Here is a 26,776-nt window from a genome sequence, read left to right on the forward strand (position 1 = left end):
AAATGCCGAGAATCAAACCTTATTTACTTGTCCTGCACAGTTCCTCAAGCCTCCGTTGTTGTCTGTTCACCGTCCCCGAACAGCACAAATCGGCAAGATCAAGATGGTGAGCTCGTCGTTCTAAACAGTTCCCAGAGATTATGCTGAAATGTGCATTTTACTAGGGTATCGACCTCAGGACACACCACGTCAAGAAGGCCCAGCGGACGGCCCCCAAAAGCGAGGATCCTTACCTCCTTTTGCTCGTCAAAGTATGTGTGTTCAGTATGTGCAAAAGCTCAATCTAAATGTTGTTCAGCTCTACAGATTTTTGGCTCGCCGCACAGACTCGAGTTTCAACAAGGTTGAATGGTTTTACATGTAGTTCAGGCGTTTGACTGAAGCATGATTTTTACTCAGGCTATCCTCCACCGCCTCTTCCTCTCCAAAACCAACCGTCCTCCTCTCTCTTTGTCAAGAATCCTTAAAGAGACTACTGCTACCCCTGATCGCGACTCAAAAGTTATCGTGGTCGTTGGCACTGTAACCGATGATGTTCGTCTCGTCGAAGTGCCCAAACTCTCAGTCGCTGCTCTACGCTTCACGCGCGCAGCAAAGGAACGCATTCTCAATGCTGGTGGTGAGGCATTGACGCTGGATCAACTCGCACTTCGCGCACCAACAGGGTCTAACACTGTGTTGCTCCGGGGAAAGAGGAACACTCGCGAGGCTGTCAAGCACTTTGGCATGGGTCCCCACAAGAACAAGAAGCCTTACACCATCTCCAAGGGTCGCAAGGTATGTGTTGATCATTATTTTAAAGGTGTTCATATCTGACACATTTCCCTTAGTTCGAGCGGGCCCGTGGTCGCCGAAAGTCTCGTGGCTTCAAAGTATAAGAAGCTCACAAAATATTCATCGGTGGCAGCATGGAAGGCGTCGCAATCTATGTGTGGTCACATATGCATTATGGGTATACTACAAATCATCATCTTTTCATCTTTTGAGCTCTGTATGCCCCACCTATGCATTGCTTATGTTCGAGCGCACGCCTCTATTAGGAAGGCCCTGCTTGAGACATACGATATTTAGGACTGAAACATGATCCAGAAGTTCGAGACAGTATGCAAAATCTTAAATTGAACATGAATATCAATTGTCGGAGCCCGTCTAAATAAGTACCCAAGCTTGGCCTACTCTTTCATCCTCTGCTGCAATTCCTTCAACTCCTCTGCTACGTCATCTAGAGGTGGTGGCATAACGTGAGATTCGGGCGTCACAGCCTTCTCAGCGACTTTTCCTTCCTTCTTCTGTAGAGCCTTCAAGAAACTGGAGCCACCAAGCCAGAAGAAAGCGAGTGTCGAGCCAATCATCCAAAAGCCGTACCAATGGAGCCGACGCCAAGCCTCGATAGAATCGGTGAAAGTTAGCAGCATAAACGGCGCTGCCACGTAGTTGAGAATGAGGATGCTGACGAAAGTTCCAGTCAAATCATAAATGCGTTTCGTGATTGTTGTAGGTGCTCCTGGAAGGGGGAGGACCAAAGGACGTATGTTGGCACGGCAGAGGCGGCCCGCGGTAGTGATGAATCCACCAAAGAAGAAAGTCAGGTAGTAGCCTGTCGCGATGCCGTGCTACAACAAAATCAGCACAGGTAATGCGTAGCATACCCAAGCACCTACCCAGAAGGCGCTCGTCGCAAAAGTCAACATGCTGCTGCGGAACCCAGGCTTCTTCCCTTTGGGAGTGACACGTTTGTATATACATTCCCTTAGCCAGATGTTCGTATTGATGTTCCAAGAATCGAGGAGAACTTTGAAGTTCGAAGGGAGCTCGATCTCAAGAATTTTGACGTTGGCGGCACCTTCCCATGTGGATTCACCTGAAGGGCCATACCCAGTAAACCCTAATCCAGTCAAGATACTCGCACCCTAGTTGCCTGGGTTAGCATTGCGTCTACGACAGAACACGGGCCGCACCTCTGTGAGCGTCCAGATCGCATAGTACTTAGACCGCTCAATGAAGCCGGAAAATTGAAAATATACCATCCTTCACCCAAATACGTGAGAAAAGCATTTGATTGAACGCATTGAGACGGACCTATAGAGAAATCCTTGGGTCATGAACCACGGGGCGATCACGATGCCGTAGTGGAATGAAGGACTCAAAACCACAAAGATTCCCAAGAAGACCAAACCAGTCAACATCTTGCGGTATGCAACTCGCTTTCTGCCGTCTGGAATGGACCTTGTTGAACTGGGACTGCGCTTGCCTTCGAAGAGTGATTCGTCAATCAGGGACATGTATGACGCGAAGTCAAGATATGGCCCGACTAGAACACCCGGGAAATAAAAGCTGCACAAAAATTCGTCATCCGGAGACAAAACACATCGAATAAGACTCACGAATAACCAAGAAACTCGAGCAGTGTGGGATATTTCGTGACGCGTTTTTGTAATTGCCATTTGTCTAGATTCTGAATTTGTGTAATTAGAATTCAGGAGATTTTTCAGCGTGCAGTAGGGGCTTACTCCAGGAGCCGTTCTACCATCCCAGACATTCCAAGCAAAAGTCGTGAGTTTCATAGTCAGCACCATCTGAGGCCCTGTCACTTCGAACGTTTCATAGCTTAAGTTGTAAAATGCCCGTATAACGTGGCTTGGAACGGGTATACATCAGCCTCCCGTCCAAACGCGTCTTACTTGTATATCCCTTACTTGATTGTGAGATGACCCATGACGAAGCTGCGGAAAGTCCAGTGAGTAGGCATTTCCTAATTTAAGAGGGCAGGTAAACACACGCGAAAACTATCCACGGCATGTTGGGGCCTTTCACATTGGCCGCAATGTGATATGTTCCAAGAACACTCCCTAATAGCTGGACAAAGCCCCATGGCAGATTCAAAACTGGTATGAAAAAGAAAACCGAGACGAGCAAATTGAAGAGATGCTTGAGATTGGGCTGAGATGCTGGTATACGAATGAAGAGACTTCCTAGGGGACATGCTATTAGTAGACATGAGATGAGCTAGCATTTTTTTTCCAATCGAGTTAGCCCTATATGTATGAACCAAAATTGCTCCCAACCTTGATCTGGTCTACGGATGCACCGATGGCAGAGGCAAGAGGTACAAAGAGCGCATCCATGACTGGCAGGCCACAAGCTGGACGAGGAACAACCAAGCAACTTGAGAAACCAGCACTAGAGCCTTTTTGGAGCCAAGTATGTACTTGAAGCAATAGAGCGACCCAAAAGCGGCGTCCTTTCTATAAGTATTGCATGTATTCCCACGCCAACATCCGGCACTAATTAGAGTGCTGTTACTTAGTCTACGCACAACTAAGTGGAACAAACGTATTTACAACCAGCGCAAGGTTGAGTTTATCAACAATTTCCAGTCGTCCCTGTCTAAGATATATAACGATAAATACAGCGGACTGTGAAAAATGTACACGGCATAACCGCAAATTGAACTGTCACTGAAGATTTACCGTAAAGACCACCGAAGTCCTACGTGCCCCGTCCGACAGAACCCTCAAACGATCACTGCCGGCGTGAAAACCAGCGACGACCTTTCCATTGTGTCTTCTGCCGACGTTGCAAGTGGGGCATGCCTCTCGCGATAATGACCAGTTGGAGAAAAGTACGACGAATGTATCGACGTCCCAGCGTTCGGTGGAATGGGGGCAAGAATATTCAACTCCGAGTTATCGCTTGTGTGCAGCACACTGAGCCTTTCGCCAAATACTGCAAAGTGGTTGTTCGCTGCAGGTTCACTGGTCCTTGAAGAAACTGCGATAGACCCATCTGCAAAAGGGTCTGATAACACCTCACTCGTCGGCTCCGAACTGTCTTGAGAGCGGCATCTTGACCGCCATTCAGATACCCTTCCAACAAGTGGGGGAGCACGAGGGCGTCTTTCTAGTGTGGCTGGTGTTGCCGGTGGGGTTGGGTCTCGCAGCGACTGCTCTTGGTAATTCTGGTTCCCATGACCTGGCAGAGGCTGAGGGAGCAACTCAGCCTGCTGGCGCCGGCGAGAGCGGAATTCGTAGATTACCACGGCGAGGGCGACAAGAAAAATGACTCCAAAAACAAGTCCCAATATCAAGGGAAGAGATCTTTAATGAGAATAAGCAACAGTTTGTCAGACTAGATACGGGCAGATGCTCACCTGGGCTTAGATGTAGACGGAGCAGATGTGACAGTTCCAGTGGGCCAAGGTTGAACACTCCCAGGGCTAGTGCTCCCCAATGTCACCGTTGACGGAGCAGATGCGACAGTTCCAGTAGGCGAAGGTTGGACACTCCCAGGACTAGTGCTCCCCAATATCATTGTTGACGGAGTAGATGCGACATTTCCAGGGGACAAAGGTTGAACACTCCTAGAACTAGTGCTCCCCAATGTCACTGTTGACGGAGCAGATGCGACAGTTCCGGTGGGCGAAGGTTGGGTACTCCCAGGACTAGTGCTCCCCAACGTCACCATTGTGTCATAAGTCGATTCGGAGGTGATAGTCACCATCACCGAGACAGTAGCAGAGGTTGCGGAAGAAACTGGAGATGCGGCGTCATTGTCATTATTATTATTATTATGACCAGCACCATCACTATTTCCATCATCAGGCGTAGGTTGAGGAGAGTGACTTTTATCAGAATAATTTCTTCGTATGACCATAGCGCGCGATGTGGTACGGCTGTTGGTCGCAAACGAGGACGACAAAGATGATGTTGGAGCTGCAAGTACTCCCAGCGGAGATGGCAACGAAATCACCGTGTCGTAATTGATGGGATCATCAGTGAAAAGGGGGAATTGAGAGGGTATGTCAAAAAGCACATGACTAGAGGATGAAATGCGTGCCATAGCCACGACAGGTTGAGGACAAGTGATTCCAGAGTATCGCGACGAAGAAGGGGGTCTGCATTCCCTCCCCGGGGACGATAATGAGCCACGCTCAGATACAGATCCAGCCATTGCTTTTAGCTGAGACATGTTCAATCTTGTCTTGCCCAAATAGCGGGAGTGGGAAGAGAAAATGAATGTTGTGAACTAGCCGAGGGAGTGAGTGGGTAGCTCATGCTAGGTGTTATCAATACCGTTGTACTTATACGACGTTGTTGAAAACAGCTATAACACACAATAAACGAAGCGAGCCTGAGTAAGGCACAACAATTACGACAGAAACTTCGCAGGCTTCGACCCGAAACATATTTGTGGAGCTGGCCAAGTGAACGTTATCCGCATTCTGCTTTTCACCGAGATAAATGACTTACTGCGAGAGAACGCGGAGTTATCGATAAATTATTCGAGGACACAAGCTGCAGCCCTGGAGCTATCCCTAGATCGATGTCACAAATCAACGCGAATATATTGGTTGTCGATACAAGCATGGGAACCCAACTGGACAGGTGTCGCAGACCTAACGTCACTCTACCAAGTGCTGAATGCTGAATACAAAGCCAAGAGCTTCCTGTACAGTTATCATGATACAGGGGAGGACTTTAGCTAAACATTTCAACTCCAGATAAATATGAACGAAAAAATTTAATGAGACTGTAAACAAGTCAGTGCGGTCAAAGGTAACTTTGATATATGAGCGTCAGTAGATGCATGGGAAATTGGGGACACGGTGAAGAACCAAAATTGCATAGACTTTGTATCAAGGTTCATATATTGAAAAATGGCGGACCTGCCACATCTACCGATGCGCTGGTTGTGAAAAATCTTCGATTATGAAATTTCGCGCATCCCCGGCCACTGGTCCACTCCAAAAAGATTTGAGATCTGAAACAAATGAGTCCAAGAACGAGTTTTGGGCCTGATGATAATTCGTTTTGAGCGACGAGATATTATCAGAGGATGGGATGAAATCGAAGTGTGGACGGCGGACAGCAATGTGTACCAGAAGGTGGCAGATCAGAATGAAGAGAATGAGGGACACGATCATAGCGCTCCGAGCCTTCAGGGGCACCTGTGGCTGGAAAGGAGAATATTCGGAGATGCGCTCACGAAACGTAGGCTTAGGGGGCGGTTTTAAGAACGCTATGTAGTACTCAGGTGCGTCAGCCGATGGAGATGATGGGGTCACAATGATGGCTGGTAAAGGAGACTTTTCCGTGGCCAGCGGAAGAGATAGATCTGCAGAAATTTGATTAATGTTGTGACTTGAATTATGCATTCACACGCACCCAAAGGCGCGGGAATCAGGTTGTAGTCGAGACGCTGAGGGAGACGATGGATACGAGGAACTGTATGATGCGTTGGGTCTTCGCACGCGAGAACCTAGCGGTTAAAGACTCACCCCGACGAGTCATGTTGAAAGTGGGAATAGACTAGAAAGCAACGAAGTGAAATGCTTATTCTCGGTCTGGGCGAATAGATTCACAGGTTCGGGAATCTATGTTAAAGGGAATCGACGAAAAGACTGTGGATTGAAAAGAGCGTGGGTGTTTTGAAGAAGTCGAATAGAAAAACAGCTGCGGTAGAACAGGATCTAGGCGCTTGCAATTGCAAGGTGGTGGTAAAGAAATAAAGATATGGCGATGACGAGGGAATTTAGAAAGTTCGTAGTGAGGCTAGATAATCTGCTGACCTGCTGACGTGATCCTGGACTTGACACGTGATCTGGATGGATCTCCTTCAAGCTTTGAGTCTCGGAAACAACCTTACAAAACTGCAGTCATGTCGTTGCTCGAGTCTCCTTCATTCGAGACAATCTCTTCGGCAATAAAGTCCACCACTCACCCAGATGGAAGCTATGTTCTTGCACTGACATCGCTAGGGAATTACTATGTTTCTTCTGCTTCTGCTCCGTCAAATGCGATTCATCTTTTTGACAAGTCATTTTTGAAATGCGTCCAGACCCTCAAAGGTCATCAAAACGCCACCACAACCTTGCGAACAGTTAGAGGCATTGGAGGGTCCGATCGGCATATGCTTTTATCTGCTGGTAAGGATGGTTGCGTGATTGCTTGGGATGAACGTTCCGGCACTCCGACCATACAAAGTATGTTTTTCATACTTTACTAGTGGACCTTCATGTTTGACAACTCAAGAGTATTATTGGTAATCAGTGACGACATCTGGGAGATCTCGTACCGTTTTGTCTTGTGATGCCTCTCATGATGGCTTGACCGTTGCTGCGGGGACGGACCTGCAGAAGGAGGACGCATTTATACTCTACTGGTAGGTTCTGTTCTTCTTTATAAAGCTGTGATCTTCAACATGGGATTCAAGGGACCCTCGAAAACCAACTGTACCACTCCGTGTTCACGGCTCAACACATTCAGACGACATTACTGCAGTGCACTTTCTGAAAAATAGTCCATCTCCAACATCTGGACAGATCTTGCTATCAGCTTCCACCGATGGCCTGGTTAGCACTTCAAATTCTGCGGAAGACGATGAGGATGAAGCGGTTCTGAACGTCGGCAGTTGGGGTTGCAGCATATCTCAAGCAGGGTGGATTCGTGGCTCGTCCGCCAATCGCGTCTGGGCTGCAAGCGATATGGAGACATTTAGCTGCTGGTCAAACGAAGTACATTCCAACCACCCGTCGATCTACTTGTTCCTCATGATGCTGCACAAAGCTCGACATGTTACAAAACTGTGACATTCGCCACCCCTCCATTCATAGCCATGGGCGAACTTGGGTTACCGACTATCTGATAACATGTCACAATACAAAACGATCTGACAGCAATCTCGCTGTATTTGTTGGTTCAAATGAGTATGTGATATGTCATGACCGTAATGTGCAATTTAACATTTCCGCACAGGGGTGATGTGGCCCTTCTCTCAAGCTCAAATGTGTCAGACTCATCTGCACCGTGGACAATAAATTCAGCATGGGCCAATGGTCACACTGGAGTGGTCCGTTCAGTCCTCTGGGACGAAGCCGTACGTTTTCTTGGTGCAGTGATATCTAGTGCTTACCCGCAACACAGCATGAAATTCTTGTTACGGGAGGCGAGGATTCAAAAATAAGTACATGGCGTTGTCCTCTTCCCGGACAGTTTTCGAGGTTCGATAAATCTGTGCAAGATGAAAATGCGATGGATATGGACTCCACTATTCTGAAAAGAGAACGAGATGACGAGATGGATATTAGCGAGAGTGAGCCAGTAAGGATATTTCTATCGACGACCTTCTAAAGTTTGCTCATCATGAACTGCCTTACTAGGAGGGTAAAAAAGTAAAGCGGCAATCGTGAACGTGAACTAGTGGCGGAGCGGAGACTTGGATATCGTTGAAGCGGTGCCAGTCAGCCCTTAACCGATTAACGATTATCAAAGGCACAGCGCATGCGCCCACCGTTCGTATCTACCCTCTGAAAAATTTATGCGACTATTTTCAGCCTAACTCACAAGACCTGAGATGGTAGCATTTGTTTACATTATGCCGCGTTCCTGGTCAGGGTCCCGGAAGCATGTGCTACAACAGTTAATCAGTTTTTCGATCGATCGCTGCAAGTACCGTATGATTCCAAAACTCGCACAGCAAATGTCATCAAGGTCCCCGGCGTACATTTCTCCGCTCACAACAGTCATGTTCGGTGTGTTGAAAGCACTGTCTAGAGTTGCCGGTGATCTGCCTCGAGGACTCGGCACGAGCAGTATTAGTCAAACTTCATGATTTTCCTGCCGGCAATTTTGAACTTTTTGGAGCGAGAACTCGAGAACCCGCTACGTAATCGGGTCCGTTTTATCCTATACTGTGGCATCCAACCGGATTGGGGCTGCGATCAAGCAGTGACCACATATGTTCGCCTCGCGGCTGAGCCTTTATTTTTCGCGTACCGAGCCTTAAAGCTGGTTCTGCTTCATGTCATGCCACGGATATTTCCAGCCGTTCATGTTGGACACGACCTTCATTTCTGTGTCTGCTCGGCAAGCTTGTTGGTGACTACGACTCGTTTCTTGGGCTGTTTACTCATGAATATATGCCAATCAGTGAACATTGGGAAACAATCACGAGCTGCAGCACTGGGACTTCTCATTTATGAACACAGTAAGGAGTTTTTTCGATGCATTTTACTTGCTGACTCTCATTTCTGGCAGTCATTACCATCGAGGACGAGGTAGAGTGTCAATCTGATTCCAGCCACTGCAGTTGTTAAAGTACGACTTCGTAGATTGATCTGGTCTGGTTGAAGAGGAAAAGTTGGGTGACATATCTCTATCATTTTGTGAGTTTACATAATAAAGAAGAATATGCACTACGTTGATGCGCTCCCGAGAGCCGCTGGCTTCCAGCAGTATGGCTCACATTTGACACGAGTGAGTGGGAAGTATCAATCACTGCTGATTCTGTTGACTAGCATTCAAAGCACGACAAAACTCATATGACGTGGTATCATCCAAAGTAATTCTTATGACATACCCTTTTCACCGTCTTACGCTAACCATTCATCAAGCCGTATGTTCTTGTTACTATGGCATCCATCAGGTTGACTTCCTCTGGCCTAGTTGCGTCACCTACATGTTATGCAATAACATCGTGTAAGTCGCGGGTTGCTTTCTCTTGATGTCTTACTCATGATTCGACAGTGCACTCCTTATGACTATTTCCGTTCAAAGTAAGTATACAGCCCATGCACAACTATCACCCATTGAACCTTCGTTTGTTTCAGCAATACTGCAGCTTAGAGCGAGTCCAGCGGTTTCACACGAAAAGTCGACAACTAACATCTTTCAAGGTGTGGGCAATTTATAACCGAAGTCGCAAGGTACTTTCTTGGATGATTGTCCTGAATATAGTTGAGGTCGCAGCGATGGCGCTCCTCATTGGCTTGACAATCGCCCGCGTGGAAAGTGAGTCTGGCAATTTTCATTAGAATCGATTGAATGGACCGCTGCCAGGGTTTCCGGTAGTTTCCACACCAGCGGGCTGTCTCTTTGAGGGTCTTGCCCCCCTCTCTGCGATCTTTTGGACGCCAGCGTTGATTCTTGAACCTATCATTTGTATACTCGTCCTCAAAAAAGTTTTCCTTGACCGACACCAACGCAGTGAACTTGCAACATTTCTGGCCCGCGATAGGTTGGTAGTTGTTGTCTTTTATAAGATATGCTGACGACCACTAAAGCTTATTATACTTTCTCGTGTACGTTCGTCAGTTTCTAGGTGGCTGTTACGGTTTACCTGACTTTTTACCATCTACAGAATATTCATGGAACTCGTTGGGTCGACTATTGTCTGGGCTCGGTATCCCTCCTATATCGACCTCTTCATGCCGTGGGTCTCTGTGATCTCCCCGGGTGTTACATTTCTAAGACAAATTGGCAGTTGGTCTATCGCTTTGCCGTCCTTGCTCTGCAACCGTCTTCTGCTCAACATGAGAGGTCGCTTTGCTAGGGAGCCTGAGCCTGTGCACTCCTCATTGTTGATTGAACTCGCGACCCTCCGAACCAGCGGGGATTCATCGAGAGTGCCAGACGAAGAGTAAAAGATGGTGCTGTAATTTTATACCCCAGCATGGATTCAACTTGTATGATATCTTTGTTTACGGTCCCTGTTAGTGTAACGTACGTTGTGGCTTAGCACGAGCGCTATGTGTTGTTGTGAGTTTATTCTTTGTCGTTGTCTTGATCGTGAAACATTGTCGGCCTCACCAAGTTTAACGCTCACATGTTGTTACGACTGATAACTTCCTCGGACCTTGCTATGTTGGGCCAACTGTCTGCGTTGCAGTGACAATGATCTCACTGATCTAAGAGGATCTAAGGCGTCTTTACGTTATATTTCTGGCCCAAGCCCGATATAACTTGCCCTGGATCCTTATCAGATTTAATACGCAATTTTCAGCTGAACTAACTCTTATTAGCGATGTATGTAGGCAAGGCGTCTCTCAGTTTCTATGAGGGGGTAGCAGCTGGTGAGTCCCTTCATTAAAAATTTCAGATGAAGCCCTGAACCAGTCACATGGACCAGGTCGCCATCAAGTTGTCAGCGGCGAACACAATGGTTCTAGTCGGTGGCGAAGATCCGAGAAGAATTTTACAAGGCACTGCGACGTTTTCGGTCAGACATCATCATGTAGCGTATTCGGAAAGCGTGTCACAAGGGCAAGGCTACAGACACCACCGTGTGCCATGGAAAGCGTGTCACATTCAAGATATCAATCATTTCGTCTTGAATGTAAGCCTCATGACCAGTACACATGCCCACGATGACTCGGAGAATTTGAAAACAATGGGTGGCATTTCAATGACAACATATAAGAACCCGTCAGTCATATTCCCAGCCTCTTTGAACTTTTTTATTTTGAGCTGCCTTTTTCCTTCGTTTTCCTTCGCTTTGTTGCAGCGTTTGGTACCGTCGCAGTTGAAGCTTCCTGTGAGTAACTGTTCAAAGTGATTGCAGACAGACGCAAATTTACCTGGCTCCATCTAGCGTTTACATGCGAGAATAAAGTTATCGTCTCATCTTCTTTCACTGGGAAGAACTCAGATGTTCAGGTCGGCACATTAGCTTGCTCAAATATCATTGCAAAGCGTAACCAATTATCGCACGCCAGACAAATATCTGCGCTGGTACCTGTGCGTTGTGTTCAATGCTCTTGTCTTCCGGACCTTTCCAAGTTGTTTCATCGCATTCAAAGTGCTACCAACTGCTTCATCCCCTTTCGTGGTGGTCCAAACCTTTACGATCGCCAAGTCATCTCGGGCGCTCTCTTGTATGATAGTCAGAAGCATCGGTGAATAGTGCTCGCGTCTTTCGGTTTAATGGCATGTAATTTGCAGGAGCATTTTTTAATATCGCAGTACGTCAAACGTGGTCTCTTGGGGGTCTGCGCTGGTACTTTGAGGTAGATTGGATTCACTATCTATATGCAGTATTCAACTTGCCAGACGTTCTTCGTGAACCGGGCCAGCTACAACGAGACGTAGTGCAGAATCAACTTGGCAAGACTTCTCTCGTGAGACGTGCTTGATTTTGGTGTCTGACTCAAACACGTCGTTTAACATGTCGCATTTAGCTGCCAGTCAACGCAGAATACTCATGGCAGGCAATTGAACCCCTCCTGATTAGACCTGGTTTGTCCGGTAAGTACTTGATATCACCAGTAGCTCGCCTGATCGGCTAATCAAAAATTCCAGAGTGCAGACAACACTCTGAAGCTGAATAGTAAAGACCTGATTTACAGGTTTCGTAGTCACGCTTGTAATTTTATTTAGGTCATTCGAGTTCTGTTGATGAGTGACATACAGCGCTCTTTTCCGGATCCCAGCGGCTTTCACGTACCGTGATTTGTGTTATGGTGATCTGAGACCGAAGCTTATACTCTACAACAAAGGCGATACTACATGTAAGTTGCCACTATATGATGGATGGATAATGATGCAACAGACGAGAGTGATAGACACAACGGGGTATGAGGGAACGTTGGCGCCGAAGCTGTCAGAAAAGGTCTTCAAGCGTCATCTGCTTGACAATATCCTAAGGTAAAGAGTGAGCATCAGCAGTGAAGCAAGGGAAATGTTTCCAACCGTGTTTGACACCATCTGGGCAAACTCTTCGAAGCTAAGTTTTCCATCACGATCTAGATCGCCCTCCATGATCGTCTTGTCAACAATCTGCTGCAGTTGTTGATCCTGTTTCAAAAGAAAAGGTTACAAAGAGCTCCAAATCATTGGGCAAGCGCATAGACCTTGAGATTGTTCCCGACCATCATTTTCAACACCAGAAACAGCTCTCCATTGGAAATGAAACCATCTCGATCCACATCATAAACCTTGAATGCGACTTGATATCATGATATGAGGTCATACTGATGAACCAAAATGGGAGACGCACATCGTAGCTTCTCTTCTCGCCCTCCTCGACTGCTAAATGCGCTCAACCCACCCACAAATTCCTGAAAATCCACAGTCCCTCCTCCACTGCGCAAGAATTAAATTATGACTCGACCACGGAAATTTGTGAACGCACTCTTCATCAAAGATGGCAATCATCCTTGAGGCTAATGGGTTGGTAGCTATTTGAGGTATTTGTAGAAATTCTTCGCGATCTATGGAGCCCGAGCCATCGCTGTATATGCATTATGAGATCGGTAGCAATGCATGGTCAATTAAAGAGATGATATAAACCTGTCTAGCTTCATAAAGCGTTTCTTCAATCTTTCAAGCTCAGCGGATGTGACTGTACAGCACGGTCAAATGAGTATCGCAGAACAGAACAGAAGTCGTATGGAACGTAGAACGCACAGTTAGACCGCTTCTGCATGTCCTCCATAAACTGTGATGCTGTTCATCGCGGGGTGAATAGAAGATGAATGCGTTATGGGGAGATACGAACGTGTTTGACCCATGGCTCCTGATTAAACTGGGCAACCTATGTGATTGTATAACAAGGGTGGGATTAGTCGGTTTAGTTAGATCTTGTGCTAGGCGATGAGAGGCAAGGGCAAGCTGTAGTCGTGGAAATTATGATAAGCCTTTGTAGCGCGTCTATCATCGTACTGGTCGTGACTGACGGCGAGCTAGAATTCGAGGGCAGTGAATGTTGCGGCAATGGCGAGCCAGTATCATTCAGAAAGCTGTAAAGGATTCACGGAGACAGCGGAGACAGGTTCAATTTCGGGAAAATAACTCCCTGCTGATCCCAAACCTTGCATCAGTCGTTCTACATAGAAGTTCCTCCTGGAATTGCAGATTACATCGCCCCAACAGGTCGTCGTCGCGGTTTGATGCTACTGGGTATGCCAGTCGTACTCATACAACTTTCTCCGCCAAGTCTGAGCCCACGCTCTCTGATGCGCAGCGTAGGACTATATACGCACTCTCCACTCCACCTGGGAAAGCAGGTATAGCTATCATTCGGGTTTCTGGACCCGACGCCCTTGACGTCTGGCGACGGGTAACACGCAAAAAAAAGTCTGGGGATACACCGACACCACGGATACTCCAGCGCAGACACGTCATCGACCCAGAGACCGAAGAGAGACTCGATGACAGCTTGACCGTCTTCTTCAAGGGTGAGTTCTGATTGTTTGCTGTAGGTTGCCGGATATTTGATCATGTACATTAGGTCCAAAATCATTTACTACGGAAGATACTCTTGAGCTTCACATCCACTCTGGGCGCGCAGTGCTCTCTGCAGTGTTACGTGCACTTGCTAAACTACCATATTGTCGGCCTGCTGTCCCAGGCGAGTTTACGAGACGTGCCTTCGAGGGTGGCCGACTTGATCTCACCCAAGTCGAGGGCCTGCGCGACCTGGTAAATGCTGAAACAGAAGCCCAAAGAAGGATTGCTGTCAGCGGAGCTGAGGTAGGCGTTATTACTGATTTCGGGACTTACAACTTACCCCAAATGTTCCTAGGGGAATGCGAGAGCGCGATATGTTGCACTGAGGTCACAAATCCTGGAATGTCTGGTTTTTGTTGAAGGTTTTATTGATTTTGGCGAGGACGTGGATGATCTTGGTCAGGACGCGATGATTAGAGAAGGTAGGTTCTCTACAGGCTCATTTGCAATTTTATCTGAAGCGGTATTAGCTCATGATCGTGCGTTGAATATCATCAACTGCATTCGATCTCACTTGGATGACAACCGCCGTGGGGAGATTCTGCGCTCTGGAATAAAACTGGCGATATTTGGACCTCCGAATGCTGGCAAGAGTAGCTTATTCAATTTTCTCGGTATGTCACTTAAGCCACATTCTTTGACACCTTAATTCGAATCCTTGATTGTAGCTCAGCGTGATGCGGCCATTACATCACCCATTCCAGGAACTACGCGGGACGTGCTCACGCTCACTTTAGACATTGGAGGTTTCCCGGTTGTTCTGAGCGACACTGCTGGCCTGCGAGAAACATCGGATACTGTAGAACAAGTAGGAGTGGGTCGTGCAGGCAACGCGTATGTGCAAGTCATAATACGCTATATCTTTTTGTTAACGGTTCGTTCAGTGTTAAGGAGGCTGATCTGTCTCTCTGTGTTCTATCTCTTCCTGATGTGTTATCCCCTCTGGACAATGCCATGGTTCGAGTCCCGGATGAGGTTAAGAGCCACCTGAAACCAGGTACCCTTTTCTTGTTGAACAAGTCCGATACTGTCGCAAACCTTCCTGCCAACCAGTCTCTCACTTTCGTGAAGTATGACGATAGCTACGATAACAGCAAACGACCCCAGTTTTGGACAGCGAGTCTTCGCACATCCGAGGGTACCCAATCGTTTCTAGATGGTCTCGCACAGGTTTTACGATCAAGGTACTTTACACAGTTTGATATCTACTGGCTGGATGGACGTCCTGACATTTCTTAATAGATACAGCGATGGTTTCGATTACACAAGCCCACTCATCACGCATGCTCGTCATAGAGATTTTCTTGAGCAAGCTGTCATGCACTTGGAAGAGTTCATTGCCTTCTGTAAGTATATTCGTTATGCTTCATTGATGCATCATACCAATATCTGCTCGGCCTCACAGCTCCTTCGGAAGTGGACATTGCCGCAGAGTCCCTACGTTATGCAGCTCGTGCGATTGGTTCGGTTTCTGGACTAGATGTCGGCGTCGAGGAAGTCTTGGGCGGAATATTCAGTTCGTTTTGCGTTGGCAAATAATTGCTGATCTCATGTGATTCTACTGTCAATGCATGATGTTCTGTGACTCGTAGACGTCCGTCTCGACTAGTCTTAGCCAGGTGGTAAGCGTGATAGGACAGACATCTGTTGCAGGTTCGAAACCTGCTAAACAGACTTTTTCCTTTTATTATGCCTTGACACACGTAGATGGATCTTTCAAGATCCGCCTGTGGTCGTAGAAATCTGTTCCTCTTGGGCGGTGCGGATTCAAAACCTGCCGACGAATGATCTCCCCTCTCATCATACCTTGACATACACTCATGGATAGTTTTTCGGAGGTTCATATCAACTTGGGAAGCGTCTTTGCCAAAGTGCTTACCACCACAGACTCGAAATCTGTTTCTCTGGGACTGCGCAGGTTCGAAACCTGACAACAGAAAGGTTTTCTTTTCTCTCGGAGCACATCTTGACATTCACTCATGGATGGTTTCCTCGTAGGTTGACCTTAACTGGTCTAAGTGAAGTGGTTGCTACAACAGAATCAAAATCTGCTTCCCTTCGACTGCGCAGGTTTGAAACCTGCCGATGACAAGGTTTTTTTTCTATCAGAACGCACCGTGACATTCACTCATGGATGGTTTCCTCAGAGGTTACCTTAACTGCTCAAGTGAAGCGGTTGCCACAAGAGAGTCAAAATCTGTTTCTCTCCGACTGCGCAGGTTCGAAACCTGATGGCAATAAGGTTTTCTTTTCTCTCGGAGCACGCCCTGACATTCACTTGTGGATAGTTTCCTCGCAGGTTCATCTCAGCCGGTCTTAGCCAAGTGGGCGCCACAACAGAGCCGAAATCTGTTTCTCTTGGACTGTGCAGGTTCGAAACCTGCTGATAACATGGTTTTTTGCTATCGGAAAGACCCACCTAAAGATTCACTCGTGGATGGTTTCCTCGGAGATCTTAGCTTGTCTTAGTCAAGTGGTTAACACAACAGAATCAAAATCTGTCTCTCTTGGACTGCGCAGGTTTGAAGCCTGCCGACAATAGGTTTTCTCTGTCAGAAACACGCCTTGAAGATTTACTCATAAACAGTTCCTCGGATGTACATCTCAACTTCGTCCTGATCAAAATGGTTACCACAACAGAATCAAAATCTGTTTCTCTTGGACTGTGCAAGTTCAAAACCCGCCAACGACAAGATGTTTTACTATTGAAACCCACCTTGAAGATTCATTCATGGACAGTTGCTCAGAGGATCTTCTCAATTGGTCTTAGCCTAGTGGTTACCGCAACAGACTCCAAATATGTTTCTCTTGGACTTGGCAGGTTCAAAGCCCGCAGACCACACAGTTTTTTGTTATTGGAACTCACCTCGAAGATTCACTCATGGACAGTTCCTCGGAGGCTCTTCTCAACTGGTCTTAGCCTAGTGGTTACCGCAACAGACTCAAAATCTGTTTCTCTTGGCCAGTGCAGGTTTGAAACCTGCTGACAACAGTTTTTTTCCTATCGCAAACACGCCTTGAAGATCCACTCGTGGACAGCTCCTCGGTGGCTAGCTGGGGGCTTATCATAACAGAATCAATATCTGTCGAACTTGTTTTTTTTCCCGATCGGAATTGAACCTCCGAGGACCTCGGAGGTTCATCTCAATTGGTCCTAGTCAAGTGATAACCACGAAAGAAACACACTCTGACGGTGACTATGTCATGGATGATTTCCTTGGAGGTCCATTTAATTGGTGTTAGCCAAGTGGTCACCACAACAGAGTCAAAATCTGTTTCCCTTGGAGTTGGTTCGAAACCAGCTGGCAACATTTTTGCGGTGTATAGATCCTCGGAGGTCCTTAACTAGGCCTGGTCTTTGCGCCGATACCTCCTTTTTTATGTGATAGTCTGTCCATGAAAGGAATTCACCTTCACGCCTCGCGAGGGTTGTTTCAGACACATGAGATATATCCCCGAGGTGCATATGTGCCAACCTAGATCGATCCAGAGTGTCAGAGATTGGTGCTAGGTACCACTGCAATATCCGCTGGCCCGTCACTGACTCGATTACATGGGTTTTCCCATAGCTCGGTAACTTACTGTCTCGCCGTCTCAGCACCTCTCATCTTCAAAATGACCACAGTGCAGTCGGTGCGGATGCACAGCAAACGGAATGCTGCAGTATTGGCAGTTCCACCTTACATCTTCCTTGGACCTTATACGTCTGCATCGAGATCTTTCATTGATTCAACAGGCATTACCCACATTATTAGCATCGGCAGGGCGCCTGTTTGTCCCAACCATCCTCATGTCCAATACCACCGCCTGCAACTCTTGGACAAAGATATATCCTCCATCTACACGGCTATTGATAGAGCCAACCAGGTCATCGCTGATGCCAGGAACAGCGGAGGGAAGGTTCTCGTGCACTGTGTCGCAGGGGTGTCCCGCTCTCCGACAATTATCGCAGCATACCTTATCTCGAGATGTTCTATGTCGTTGAAGGACGCACTTGGGCTGCTCGTGCGCGCGAGGCCTGTCGTGTGTCCTAGACCAGGGTTTATCGCGCAGTTAAAGGACCTGGAGTTAAGGGTGAGAGGACATTGTTCACTCGATGTGGACGTTCTTCCTGGCTCGAGGGAGGCGCGTTTGGCACTCCTTGAGGGTTGATCAAAGGTTGATCGGCAACTGTATGTTCTTAAATGTACCTGCAAGGCCATAGCCTCAACTATACCCATTAGGGTGAAACTTGTCTCGCCTTCATTATGCAGCGCCTCGTAGTAGTCGGCCTAGCCAAGTGCACCTTTCGGGTTCGCTCGCGCAGCTATTTACATATCTCACTCTGACGTGCTATAACCGTTCGCCAGGTTGGCGGTTCCCATACTACGTTTGTGACGAGAAAGTGTTATTCATCCCATGAGAACGTACAACTGTAATAATACTAGAGATTATTTGTTCGGTACCCAACTGCAACAGGATTCACGACACTATTTAGGCTGGAACCATCGTAAATAGCCATCAGGGACCTAATTGTGCTTCGGCGCCGGCCAGAACGCTTCTGCTGGAACGATCAGAACGTGGGTCATAACTTGATGATGAATTCATCGACAGAAGGTTCTTATTGGAGGAGAAACGGGATCCGATGGATGCTCTCGTGGATAAAGTGGAATAGGGAAGACGGCCCGCATTTCTGCCCAGAAATCCAGGAGCGGGAAGCTGCCGCCTACCGCCGCTGAGCTGAGCGAATTAGGCAACGCGAACAATCTGGCTTTCATAGATCTGTAGATGAACACACAGGAAGACGCAAACCCAAGGGACGGCCAAGAATAAACAAGACGGCCTTTGTCTAGTCCGCGGGAAATGATATTTGCCAGTTCCTGGGGGTTCAAGATGGGGGGACAGCCTTGCCATGAGCCGTACAAACAAAGTGCCGGTTAACTCAGCCACACGTATGAGTCACCATATACGCAACAACGTACCGAACATATGCCCCAGAACTTGAGAAGGTTAAGTACTTAGTACATGCCGAGCATAGTCGACATGAGAAGATTAATTTCCCGTAAGTCTAAGTCTGGACAAGAAAAGAACAGTGCACACATCACTTGGCGTGATGCAAGAGTTTTCCTGCGGAGGAAGGCGAATGATCTCACAAAGTCTGGAAGATATTCCTAGGAGATGAGTTACACATGCCTGCTATGTTGTCTCGGAGTCTCGGAGCACTGAATAACGCGAGTTTGGAACGGAGCATGACGGGTAAGCTAGGAAAGACGGACCGGAAGAAACCGAAAGATTGGTTACCCTTGTATGGAATTAGTTACCACGTGTTTTCGAATTAATGATTTATACTCCTGACAAGGCTCTGCATGACGGCTCTGTTCATCCCTCCTCCGTTGTCTTCCGCCACACGCACAAAGGCTCTTCACCATGAGCGTGTCTGTAGATGACCTTGTAGCCTCCCTCAATGCGAATCACATTGGTCAAGAGGCTATTGACCTTGCAGCTCTCCAGGTACGTACCATAAACCTTATTTCCCCTGCCCCACAAATGCTTATCTGGCCGTGTCGTGCGACTCGTGGCACCGCAATTTTCAGGCGCAGCTCGCGCAGACGTTATTCGCGCATCAGATTTCACCCTCTTGTGCATCGTCTAGCTCGCCCAACTCGTATGGAAATGCGAGCGCGATTAGGTGTGACCCCACACACGTGCAGCACTGCACCACACCTACTACGCGCACACCTTCTTCATCTATCTCGTGGCCTGCAGGTTATATTCCCGTAGAAATAACTCAGAAGAAGCGCAGTAACAGCATTGTCTGTCCGCGTTCCCGTCGACCAAGTGTAGACGAGGGATGGTGTGACCCAGACGAGCTGGACGAAGAACGCATGGTTGAGGATATGATAGTTCCATCCTCCCCACAGTCTCCAAAAACCTTCATTTGGGGATACACGGGGTTGAAAGGCGCACCAACCCCTGCGCCCACGCCTATGACAATTGTCGGCACGCCGGTTGAATCGCAATCTCTATTTACCACCACAGATCCATTCTATCTACAAGCCTCTCAAGCAAATGCGACCCCACAGCCACCCTCGTCATTTTTCACAAATGCAGGCCGCCCATCTAATCACTCGCCTTTTATGAGGAGCAATTGGGAAAGTGCCCCTACCCAATCCGCTGCCTGGGATCGCTGAGCTCTGGGGTTGCGTTTAAGCTTTCCCCTGTCTCTTGAACATTACTTGAACATATATCTGCCCACAACCCTTTCTCAGCCACTCACATCTTGCCATGTACATTTTATGTCGCCAATGCGTGCCTCACCACTTCCCTGTTCTGCGCCCTCGTCCATGTGCGGACTACGTCGTGATTATTTAACCCAAACCACCGAGGAACCTTCTGCTTTGCAGGAAATGAGGCATCAAACGAATTTTTGATCTGGCATCGCCGCATCGGCCCGATATCGAGCATTGTGGTTATAGTGGGCTGGGTTCTGGGCAATTGTTTTCGCCGTTGCGTGGAAGTGTTTTGTGGAGTTGATCCTGGCAGATTTTCACCCAGACGCGCTTTTCACGCAGCCATATCTTTGGTTTTCTGTTGTGTACCTACATATCGCTACTGGATTACGGACATTCTGGGTTGATCTATAGTAATTTACAACGGATTGTTCCAAGAAAGAATCAGGGGTTATTTGTCTGATGTGGCTAAAGAACTCCTGCCAACAAGACTATTAAAGAGTGCAGAATCAAATGTTATGAGCTGTTGATATTCTTCCTGGATATGAATATCATAATGAGAATCACCAATGAGACACGCGGGTAGATATCATACCTGAATGATGCTTGGGCATACTTCTGCTAGCTTAATATAGGTCATTCGAAGAAGAGCTTTGTATTCCAGTGCCAGGCTACTTGCACCTGGATACCAATAATTACGAAGAAACTCAGACAAGGGTAAATTGCTTACCTGTCTCATCCGCAAGTTGGATATGACCTTCATATTCAATATCCATAGTACTTGCCCATGCACGTCCAATTGCATCAATGATATTGAATTTCCACAGATACATTCGGGGGGCACAGGTTTCAATGCAAGTACATAGTGCGCGGAGTGAAGATACCTTGAGCCTCAGATCAACATCAAGCGGCCGGGTGAAGGAAGGAACAGCTGGCGGGAGAAGAGCATGGGTCAACTGTGGAATTAATGCCTAGAAACGAGCAGCCATTGCAAGTTATTTGCGTAAGTTAGAGTTGGCTTGGTAAAGGCACACCTTGAGCCACCTGGCAGCGCCTATTCCGATGTGGATAAGTACAAGCGGAAGCATGTCTGTTGCTGCGAGGACGGTCTCAGGATCGGCATATGCATAGAGGAAGACAGTGCCAATAAGGCAGGAACCGAGCAGTGTGGATAGATGTTCATATCGGGTGGCCGGATTTGCGGGGGAGGTCCCTGATTTAACTATGGAGCGGCCTTTGGAGGGAAATCCAGATGTCGGAGGAAGCGGAGCCAGTGAGGGTGGTGAGGTAAGGTCAATCAGGTGCAAGGTGGTAGGAACGGCGGCGCGAATCAGATCCGGGGTGAACGGATCGCGCAGGTGATTAAATGTACCGCTTAAAGACTGCATTAAATAATTTCAGTATTCAAGGCAAATAGAATTTACGAGACAGCAGGGAAGAGGATGATAGGACGCATCGTATTAGTTCAAATTTAATCCTGACGCACTGTGAATAAAAGGCCGTCAACTCCTGTACGCTTGAGAAGCTCTGGAGGAACGCGAGAAAGCAAGTCGGATACGAGCTGCACTCCCCGCAGTTTGTAAGGTGCTTCAAAATCATCGAGGTAGGTCATCACAGGAGGGAGAATCAGGTGCCAAATCGATTCATACGTGCTGGCCTACGTAATTGATATAAGTTTTTGGGCTTTATTTATCTGCTGCACGTACTTCAATGTTTCGTAAACACCACCCTAGAACATTTCCAGTTCCGATACGCGTCTTCCATACCTGTCCTTCATATGCGTCTTGCGTATCCGCTGGCTGAGGTAACTTGCGCCCTGTTTGCAAATTAAGCCGTGGATGGGGATTGGCAGCGAAAGTAGGTTTGAGGTGATACGTCAGGATACGCGTTAGTACCAGAGGAGGGATGTCTGGTTCTGTAAGCGGGTTGAGGATGGCTGCGACAAGAGTGAGACACCGTCAAGGTAGCAAAGTCATAAAGGGGTCATACATAGTGCGAGAGATGATGCGTCATCTGCGATCCATTCACCAGGACCATCAAACATAGCTACTGATGTAGCAATATCTGCCTGCTCGTCGACAGGTAGGCTTTGGATGCCATGTCGCGTTGCGAGTAGATCGCAAAGGCTTGTGAGGCTAGCACTAACACCGTTTTTCCACTTGATGAGTTGAGCAAGGATTTGTTCATCTGTGAGCTTGTCAAAGCGAGAGAATTCTTGAGGAATGACAAGGGCCGCAAGTAGATTGGGAAGTGTTGAAGAGCTCATTGCCGTTCGATGATCGCTGTTTGGAGAACGGACGCGACGTGACAGTTCAACGTGACTTATAACTAGCACCAACTCCTTCCCGCTCAAACATCACTGAGAGCTCGGAACTGTCGTCTGGACAAAATTAAACATGAACGCTTCCTTACTCAGTATGCTTGCGCATCGTTTTCGATAATGTATACTGAGCCATCATACTAAGACCCATTTACTGTCACGCACCCGACCGCTGTACAAACCTCACTGGTCTCTGGTGCATCATTTGCTCGGTTTGATCCCACTGGCAAATTCGTCGCAGCAGGTCGGTCAGATGGCTCAGCTGCTATTTGGGATCTTGACACCCGTGCTGTTATTCGGTGGTGTGAAGGTCACGTCAAGGCTGTAACAAGCGTCGAGTGAGTAACGCAGCATTTCTCAACCTCCGTGTCAATTGATCGCATCTACATAGCTGGTCTCGCAACTCCCGCTATGTCCTGACGTCGTCCAAAGACTGGAACGTAATTATCTGGGATCTAGCTTCTCCAGTGGATCCTCCACAACGGTACAATACGATACGATTTGATGCACCAGTTGTTAGCGCATATTTTCATCCAAGAAATAGGTGCGCCTTGGTTCTTTGTTTCTGTTCTCATAGGTTTACAGTAAATGCAAGCGTAGTCGCATAGTACTCGCACTGCTCAGCACGGGCGAGGCGTACGTGGTTGATTCGCGCAAGGAGCACAGAGCGAGAGTGGAGCTGTGCGAGACCTTGAGTGAAGATGACGACGACGAACGGGCGCGGTATTTGGCTTGGTTTCTGCTTTACGACCTGCACTGACGTATAGAGTCAGTTCCATTATGACTACCGCGCGATTTGATCCATCTGGCAGACACGTATTTGTCGGGACTTCGACCGGGAACGTACTTGTGTTTAATAGCAGAACGAAAATTGTAAGGATTCCCACTGATATCCTATCATGGAAATCGGATCTAATAGCATCAAAGATGGTCGCACGGCATCGCATAGCAGGTGCAGGTAGCATGAAGAGTCTGGAGTTTGCGAAGGTTGGGCGGTAGGTGCCCTGTTCTCCGATATATTCATTCTATTTACGCTACGTTCTTTAGACGCTTTGCTACCAATTCCTCGGATCGCACCATTAGGCAGTTCATCCTCCCCACTTATCCTTCGCCTATCATGGGTGCCGAATGCGCGGTTTTAGAAACAGAATTGGAACCTACTCATAGATTCAATGATCCCATCAATAAGGTCTCGTGGCACGCCATGTGTTATAGCCCTGATGGAGAGTGGCTCGCTGGAGGTAAATTGCTCCACATCATTGTCGACTTGACTTGAACCATGTGTGCGAGGACAGGGGCGGCAGATCCAGCGACGCACAAAATCTACATCTGGGATATTTCAAACGATGGTCAATTTGCGACTGCTTTGGACGGCGGTAGGGAACCTCTTATTGATATTCATGTACGTCCCCTCGGTCATGATACTGGGTACCGCAAAATCATGATTTTTTTCAGTGGCATCCAGGAGCCTCTCGACTTGCCTCAACAACTAACCAAGGTTCTGTACTCATTTGGCATTGTCCCTCTCCAGAGCGGTGGGGTGCATTTGCCGGCGGCTTCGAAGAAGCAGATGAGAATGTGATGTATGAGGAGGGAGAATCAGAATTTGACATTGTAAGCTGCACTTTGCACTCTTATCCCCCTCTTTTGCCAACGATGACTAGGAGAATGAAGTTGAACTCGCCATGCGCAAAAAACTCCAGGAAGATGAGGCTGTTGACATATTAGGTGGTGTTGACGACCTTGTTGATCACAAGATGAATGGGGTTGCGGGAGATCCTGGTGATGAGGACCTTGAATGGGCTGATGACGAGCCGGATGATGATTGGCAAGGATGGAGATTAAAGGTGATCATGGTTGATGACGACGATGCTTACTAGCCCATTGGATTGAATTGTTTTGCTTATTGATTATTAGGATAGCCTTGTACTGATCCTGATTGTGAAGAGGACCTCAATTACCTCGGCTGATAACACTAGTGTTATTTCCTGAATGTATGATATTTTTCAAAGGCTACGGCGATGCAAGTCTTATATCTGGTACGCCCCTGATGTTCAAGCAATCGAATAAAAAGCAGGTCAAGCAGACTGGGAAGAGCCGTTACTATAGCACCTCTATCATCTCCGTGAAGCTGGTTGAATAGACTAGACTCGATATCGTCATCGTTTATCGGGGAACTATAGTTGAGTACATCTTAAGAACTGTTCAGCCTTGTTCGAGTAACTCGCAACTGTGCGGCATCTATGATGAAATCGACCCATTGGGTTGTATCGGAATAGCTATAGTTCCGCATTGATCAATTGACCCCTGACCCAAGTCAACAACACTCGACATTTGCTGATTGGCAGCTTCACCTATGATCCCACCTCCTAGATTTCGGACCTGAGGTCAGAAGCATCTATGATAACCTGTCCTATAAATATTAAGCAACTATGAAGTAACAGGGTAGCTACCTATCATCCACCATATGTAAGGACAAAACAGTCAGTTCTGCAGAAGCAATCCGCATGATGCAGCTTCACCTAAGCTTCCAGTACTTATTACATATACAACCAACAGATGAGATAACATCATGGGATGTGGGAGTGATTGTTGTAAAGATCAATGATGACCGCTGGTATATCCAGGAGAGGTGCAACAGACAAAAAGCCAGAAGTGGGTCCAGTGACCAGCATGTTTTATAATTGCATCGGGATTAGTACTTGAAGTTATAGCTTTGGGGGTGGTGGTGGACATGGGGAAAGCAGCCTGCAGCTGTATTTGTGAAGATAGCTGGGCATGAGCTGCACTGCTAGATTGCTGTGTGGTATTGCTCGTGGGAGGGCGTGAGATACTTGCAATAGAGTTTTTCGAAACTGGCCTCTGCTTTTCTCTTGCACAAGCATTTCTCTACATGACGTGAGGTAGGGTTTGAACAGAAGATAAACTTGATCAGGCAGAGTTGAGCATTTGAGAAGGAAGAGAGAAATGTATGTGTTTGCCCTTGGTGTAGGGGATGGCAACTACTGCTGAGGGATGTTTATGTGGTTCTACAGGTTTGCTTGGTCTGCCAGAAAAACAGTTTTGAACCCAGTGGAAAGGGTGGGGTCGGGATTGCGCATTGTGAGCATTGGAGTGTGTGGGGTGAAATAAAGATAAAAAGTGGTCCCAATGGATGGTTCCAAGCAACAGTAATTGTTACAATCATGGTTACCCCTATCTCTTTTTCTCTCTTTTCTCACTCGTGTATTACATCATGACCACACCTCATAGTGCCATCATTAGACCAACCAATCGATCGGTCATGTATTACATCACAACCGCCATGTGCCATTGCTAGATGACTCATTCTCTTATCTCTGACTCGTCTTGATGACGTCAGTCCCTATCTCTGACTCATTTCCTTATCTCTGACTCGTCTCAATGACGCGTACGATACCGGCCCTAAATCTCTTATGTCTATATAAGTCCGGTCTTGTACTTAGTTAGAACTTCACTTTAATCTTACTAGGTTTTACCTGAACTATCCTTTGCTTAGGACCTCCAATCCTAAGTCGTCTGATAACTGATATTCAAGCTGGAGACACTCTCTCTGACTTGTCTTAAGAACCTTACATTTGTAAGGACACGATCCGGCTTCAGGCGTGCTCTTATCGAGTACCTGTTGTCGCGCCCATCCTAGTTCGCCATAACAGTAATGATAAAGGTTGGAAGTGGTGTTGTGAAGAAAACTAAGAACATGAAGATAAGGAAAGTACTGAATGAGATGTTAACCACATACACGAGCATGATCAGGTATATTGTCAAAGAAACCTCAGGGTACCCTATTTTGGACCTTGATTGGCTGACAGACAGAATATCATGTAGCATCATCCTAGAATGCATAAGCCTACATGTAATGAGAACTGTTTATGAAAGTGTCACATATGGTGAGTAGCAAGTTGTTGTGCTGGTCCAAAAGGTCATTGAGGCCAGCTTCTTTTAATATCGCAGTAACATCCCATGTGTATGCATCATGGTCACTGCCAGTGGCTAGTAGTTTTCCATCTAGCAAAAAGGATATGCAGGCCACTGGGTGTGCATGTTGGAGGGGCGGACTGCCAATGGGCTGGTTGTTGTTGAGGTTCCATAATAGTGCTGTCATGTCCAAGGATGTACTTGTGAGAGTACAGCCATTCGGAGATATTGCAATGGCATAGACAATACTGGGGTGCTTTAGTAGTGCTATCTGCTTCCAGGTTGTTGTATTCCATGTCCTAATCATG

At 47.3% G+C, this 26,776-nt stretch overlaps 14 protein-coding genes, 1 non-coding gene and 2 pseudogenes across 17 annotated transcripts; 12 read left to right on the forward strand and 5 right to left on the reverse strand.

Moving 5' to 3' along the window:
• The first annotated feature begins 31 nt into the window (after positions 1-31).
• BJ212DRAFT_1375281 (60S ribosomal protein L18-B) lies at positions 32-1,136 on the forward strand. Its single transcript, XM_041336439.1, has 5 exons — positions 32-106; positions 165-251; positions 299-343; positions 400-777; positions 831-1,136. Exons 1-5 carry the CDS (start codon positions 104-106, stop codon positions 876-878), a joined length of 561 nt encoding a protein of 186 aa, XP_041189825.1. The 5' UTR covers positions 32-103; the 3' UTR covers positions 879-1,136.
• On the reverse strand, positions 1,137-3,209 carry BJ212DRAFT_1375283 (MBOAT, membrane-bound O-acyltransferase family-domain-containing protein). The gene is made up of 9 exons (XM_041336440.1): positions 3,066-3,209; positions 2,780-3,006; positions 2,697-2,723; positions 2,511-2,637; positions 2,385-2,455; positions 2,080-2,334; positions 1,959-2,028; positions 1,662-1,910; positions 1,137-1,613 (listed from the first exon to the last, which is right to left on the reverse strand). The coding sequence occupies exons 1-9, from the start codon at positions 3,123-3,125 to the stop codon at positions 1,173-1,175; spliced, it is 1,527 nt and encodes a 508-aa protein (XP_041189826.1). The 5' UTR covers positions 3,126-3,209; the 3' UTR covers positions 1,137-1,172.
• Positions 3,210-3,514: 305 nt separating this feature from the next.
• BJ212DRAFT_1483830 (uncharacterized protein) lies at positions 3,515-4,968 on the reverse strand (the record flags this gene model as incomplete). Its single annotated transcript, XM_041340687.1, has 2 exons — positions 3,515-4,097; positions 4,151-4,968. The coding sequence occupies 2 exons, from the start codon at positions 4,966-4,968 to the stop codon at positions 3,515-3,517; spliced, it is 1,401 nt and encodes a 466-aa protein (XP_041189827.1).
• A 706-nt stretch (positions 4,969-5,674) lies between these two features.
• On the reverse strand, positions 5,675-6,290 carry BJ212DRAFT_1483831 (uncharacterized protein; the record flags this gene model as incomplete). The annotated part of the gene is made up of 3 exons (XM_041340688.1): positions 5,675-6,114; positions 6,165-6,224; positions 6,278-6,290. 3 exons carry the CDS (start codon positions 6,288-6,290, stop codon positions 5,675-5,677), a joined length of 513 nt encoding a protein of 170 aa, XP_041189828.1.
• A 367-nt stretch (positions 6,291-6,657) lies between these two features.
• Positions 6,658-8,129, forward strand: BJ212DRAFT_1278114 (WD40 repeat-like protein; the record flags this gene model as incomplete). The annotated part of the gene is made up of 6 exons (XM_041331410.1): positions 6,658-6,982; positions 7,050-7,161; positions 7,213-7,513; positions 7,566-7,705; positions 7,755-7,875; positions 7,923-8,129. The coding sequence occupies 6 exons, from the start codon at positions 6,658-6,660 to the stop codon at positions 8,127-8,129; spliced, it is 1,206 nt and encodes a 401-aa protein (XP_041189829.1).
• Positions 8,130-8,397: 268 nt separating this feature from the next.
• BJ212DRAFT_558741 (uncharacterized protein) lies at positions 8,398-9,232 on the forward strand. Its single transcript, XM_041343514.1, has 3 exons — positions 8,398-8,985; positions 9,036-9,163; positions 9,215-9,232. Exons 1-2 carry the CDS (start codon positions 8,607-8,609, stop codon positions 9,092-9,094), a joined length of 438 nt encoding a protein of 145 aa, XP_041189830.1. The 5' UTR covers positions 8,398-8,606; the 3' UTR covers positions 9,095-9,163; positions 9,215-9,232.
• BJ212DRAFT_1375324 (uncharacterized protein) lies at positions 9,232-10,547 on the forward strand. Its single transcript, XM_041336441.1, has 7 exons — positions 9,232-9,476; positions 9,525-9,553; positions 9,608-9,788; positions 9,837-10,014; positions 10,061-10,078; positions 10,138-10,209; positions 10,261-10,547. The coding sequence occupies exons 3-7, from the start codon at positions 9,716-9,718 to the stop codon at positions 10,418-10,420; spliced, it is 501 nt and encodes a 166-aa protein (XP_041189831.1). The 5' UTR covers positions 9,232-9,476; positions 9,525-9,553; positions 9,608-9,715; the 3' UTR covers positions 10,421-10,547.
• Positions 10,548-11,369: 822 nt separating this feature from the next.
• Positions 11,370-11,864, forward strand: BJ212DRAFT_1278022 (uncharacterized protein; the record flags this gene model as incomplete). Its single annotated transcript, XM_041331405.1, has 3 exons — positions 11,370-11,658; positions 11,718-11,737; positions 11,787-11,864. Coding segments are annotated over 3 exons (387 nt in total), but the record flags the coding sequence as incomplete, so codon positions are not given.
• Positions 11,865-11,997: 133 nt separating this feature from the next.
• Positions 11,998-13,392, reverse strand: BJ212DRAFT_1375355 (calcium calmodulin-dependent protein phosphatase). The gene is made up of 8 exons (XM_041336443.1): positions 13,273-13,392; positions 13,065-13,220; positions 12,907-13,005; positions 12,772-12,857; positions 12,626-12,720; positions 12,465-12,569; positions 12,075-12,414; positions 11,998-12,020 (listed from the first exon to the last, which is right to left on the reverse strand). The coding sequence occupies exons 2-7, from the start codon at positions 13,076-13,078 to the stop codon at positions 12,376-12,378; spliced, it is 438 nt and encodes a 145-aa protein (XP_041189833.1). The 5' UTR covers positions 13,079-13,220; positions 13,273-13,392; the 3' UTR covers positions 11,998-12,020; positions 12,075-12,375.
• Positions 13,393-13,395: 3 nt separating this feature from the next.
• BJ212DRAFT_1434936 (uncharacterized protein) lies at positions 13,396-15,755 on the forward strand. The gene is made up of 9 exons (XM_041337720.1): positions 13,396-13,951; positions 14,005-14,246; positions 14,299-14,425; positions 14,474-14,617; positions 14,672-14,837; positions 14,888-15,187; positions 15,246-15,349; positions 15,409-15,625; positions 15,677-15,755. Exons 1-8 carry the CDS (start codon positions 13,477-13,479, stop codon positions 15,540-15,542), a joined length of 1,692 nt encoding a protein of 563 aa, XP_041189834.1. The 5' UTR covers positions 13,396-13,476; the 3' UTR covers positions 15,543-15,625; positions 15,677-15,755.
• Positions 15,756-16,462: 707 nt separating this feature from the next.
• On the forward strand, positions 16,463-16,544 carry BJ212DRAFT_t95. The gene has a single exon. It is a non-coding gene; the product is annotated as a tRNA-Leu (tRNA).
• A 219-nt stretch (positions 16,545-16,763) lies between these two features.
• BJ212DRAFT_t96 lies at positions 16,764-16,845 on the forward strand (annotated as a pseudogene). The gene has a single exon. The product of its transcript is annotated as a tRNA-OTHER (tRNA).
• Positions 16,846-16,913: 68 nt separating this feature from the next.
• On the forward strand, positions 16,914-16,995 carry BJ212DRAFT_t97 (annotated as a pseudogene). The gene has a single exon. The product of its transcript is annotated as a tRNA-OTHER (tRNA).
• Positions 16,996-17,425: 430 nt separating this feature from the next.
• BJ212DRAFT_558825 (protein-tyrosine phosphatase-like protein) lies at positions 17,426-18,497 on the forward strand. The gene is made up of 4 exons (XM_041343515.1): positions 17,426-17,576; positions 17,629-18,175; positions 18,227-18,295; positions 18,353-18,497. Exon 2 carries the CDS (start codon positions 17,643-17,645, stop codon positions 18,153-18,155), a length of 513 nt encoding a protein of 170 aa, XP_041189835.1. The 5' UTR covers positions 17,426-17,576; positions 17,629-17,642; the 3' UTR covers positions 18,156-18,175; positions 18,227-18,295; positions 18,353-18,497.
• An 825-nt stretch (positions 18,498-19,322) lies between these two features.
• On the forward strand, positions 19,323-20,225 carry BJ212DRAFT_558921 (uncharacterized protein). The gene is made up of 2 exons (XM_041343516.1): positions 19,323-19,493; positions 19,583-20,225. Exons 1-2 carry the CDS (start codon positions 19,410-19,412, stop codon positions 20,171-20,173), a joined length of 675 nt encoding a protein of 224 aa, XP_041189836.1. The 5' UTR covers positions 19,323-19,409; the 3' UTR covers positions 20,174-20,225.
• A 438-nt stretch (positions 20,226-20,663) lies between these two features.
• BJ212DRAFT_1524889 (uncharacterized protein) lies at positions 20,664-22,870 on the reverse strand (the record flags this gene model as incomplete). The annotated part of the gene is made up of 7 exons (XM_041341725.1): positions 22,202-22,870; positions 21,919-22,148; positions 21,699-21,869; positions 21,247-21,594; positions 20,970-21,183; positions 20,808-20,893; positions 20,664-20,750 (listed from the first exon to the last, which is right to left on the reverse strand). The coding sequence occupies exons 1-7, from the start codon at positions 22,476-22,478 to the stop codon at positions 20,664-20,666; spliced, it is 1,413 nt and encodes a 470-aa protein (XP_041189837.1). The 5' UTR covers positions 22,479-22,870.
• On the forward strand, positions 22,532-24,631 carry BJ212DRAFT_1375380 (WD40 repeat-like protein). Its single transcript, XM_041336444.1, has 10 exons — positions 22,532-22,627; positions 22,678-22,870; positions 22,924-23,076; positions 23,133-23,255; positions 23,306-23,405; positions 23,460-23,527; positions 23,580-23,773; positions 23,828-23,934; positions 23,988-24,146; positions 24,197-24,631. The coding sequence occupies exons 1-10, from the start codon at positions 22,609-22,611 to the stop codon at positions 24,410-24,412; spliced, it is 1,332 nt and encodes a 443-aa protein (XP_041189838.1). The 5' UTR covers positions 22,532-22,608; the 3' UTR covers positions 24,413-24,631.
• Positions 24,632-26,776: the final 2,145 nt, after the last annotated feature.

Source organism: Suillus subaureus (genome assembly GCF_016647635.1).
Source record: "Suillus subaureus strain MN1 chromosome Unknown BJ212scaffold_30, whole genome shotgun sequence".
NCBI classification, from domain to species: Eukaryota; Fungi; Basidiomycota; class Agaricomycetes; order Boletales; family Suillaceae; genus Suillus; species Suillus subaureus.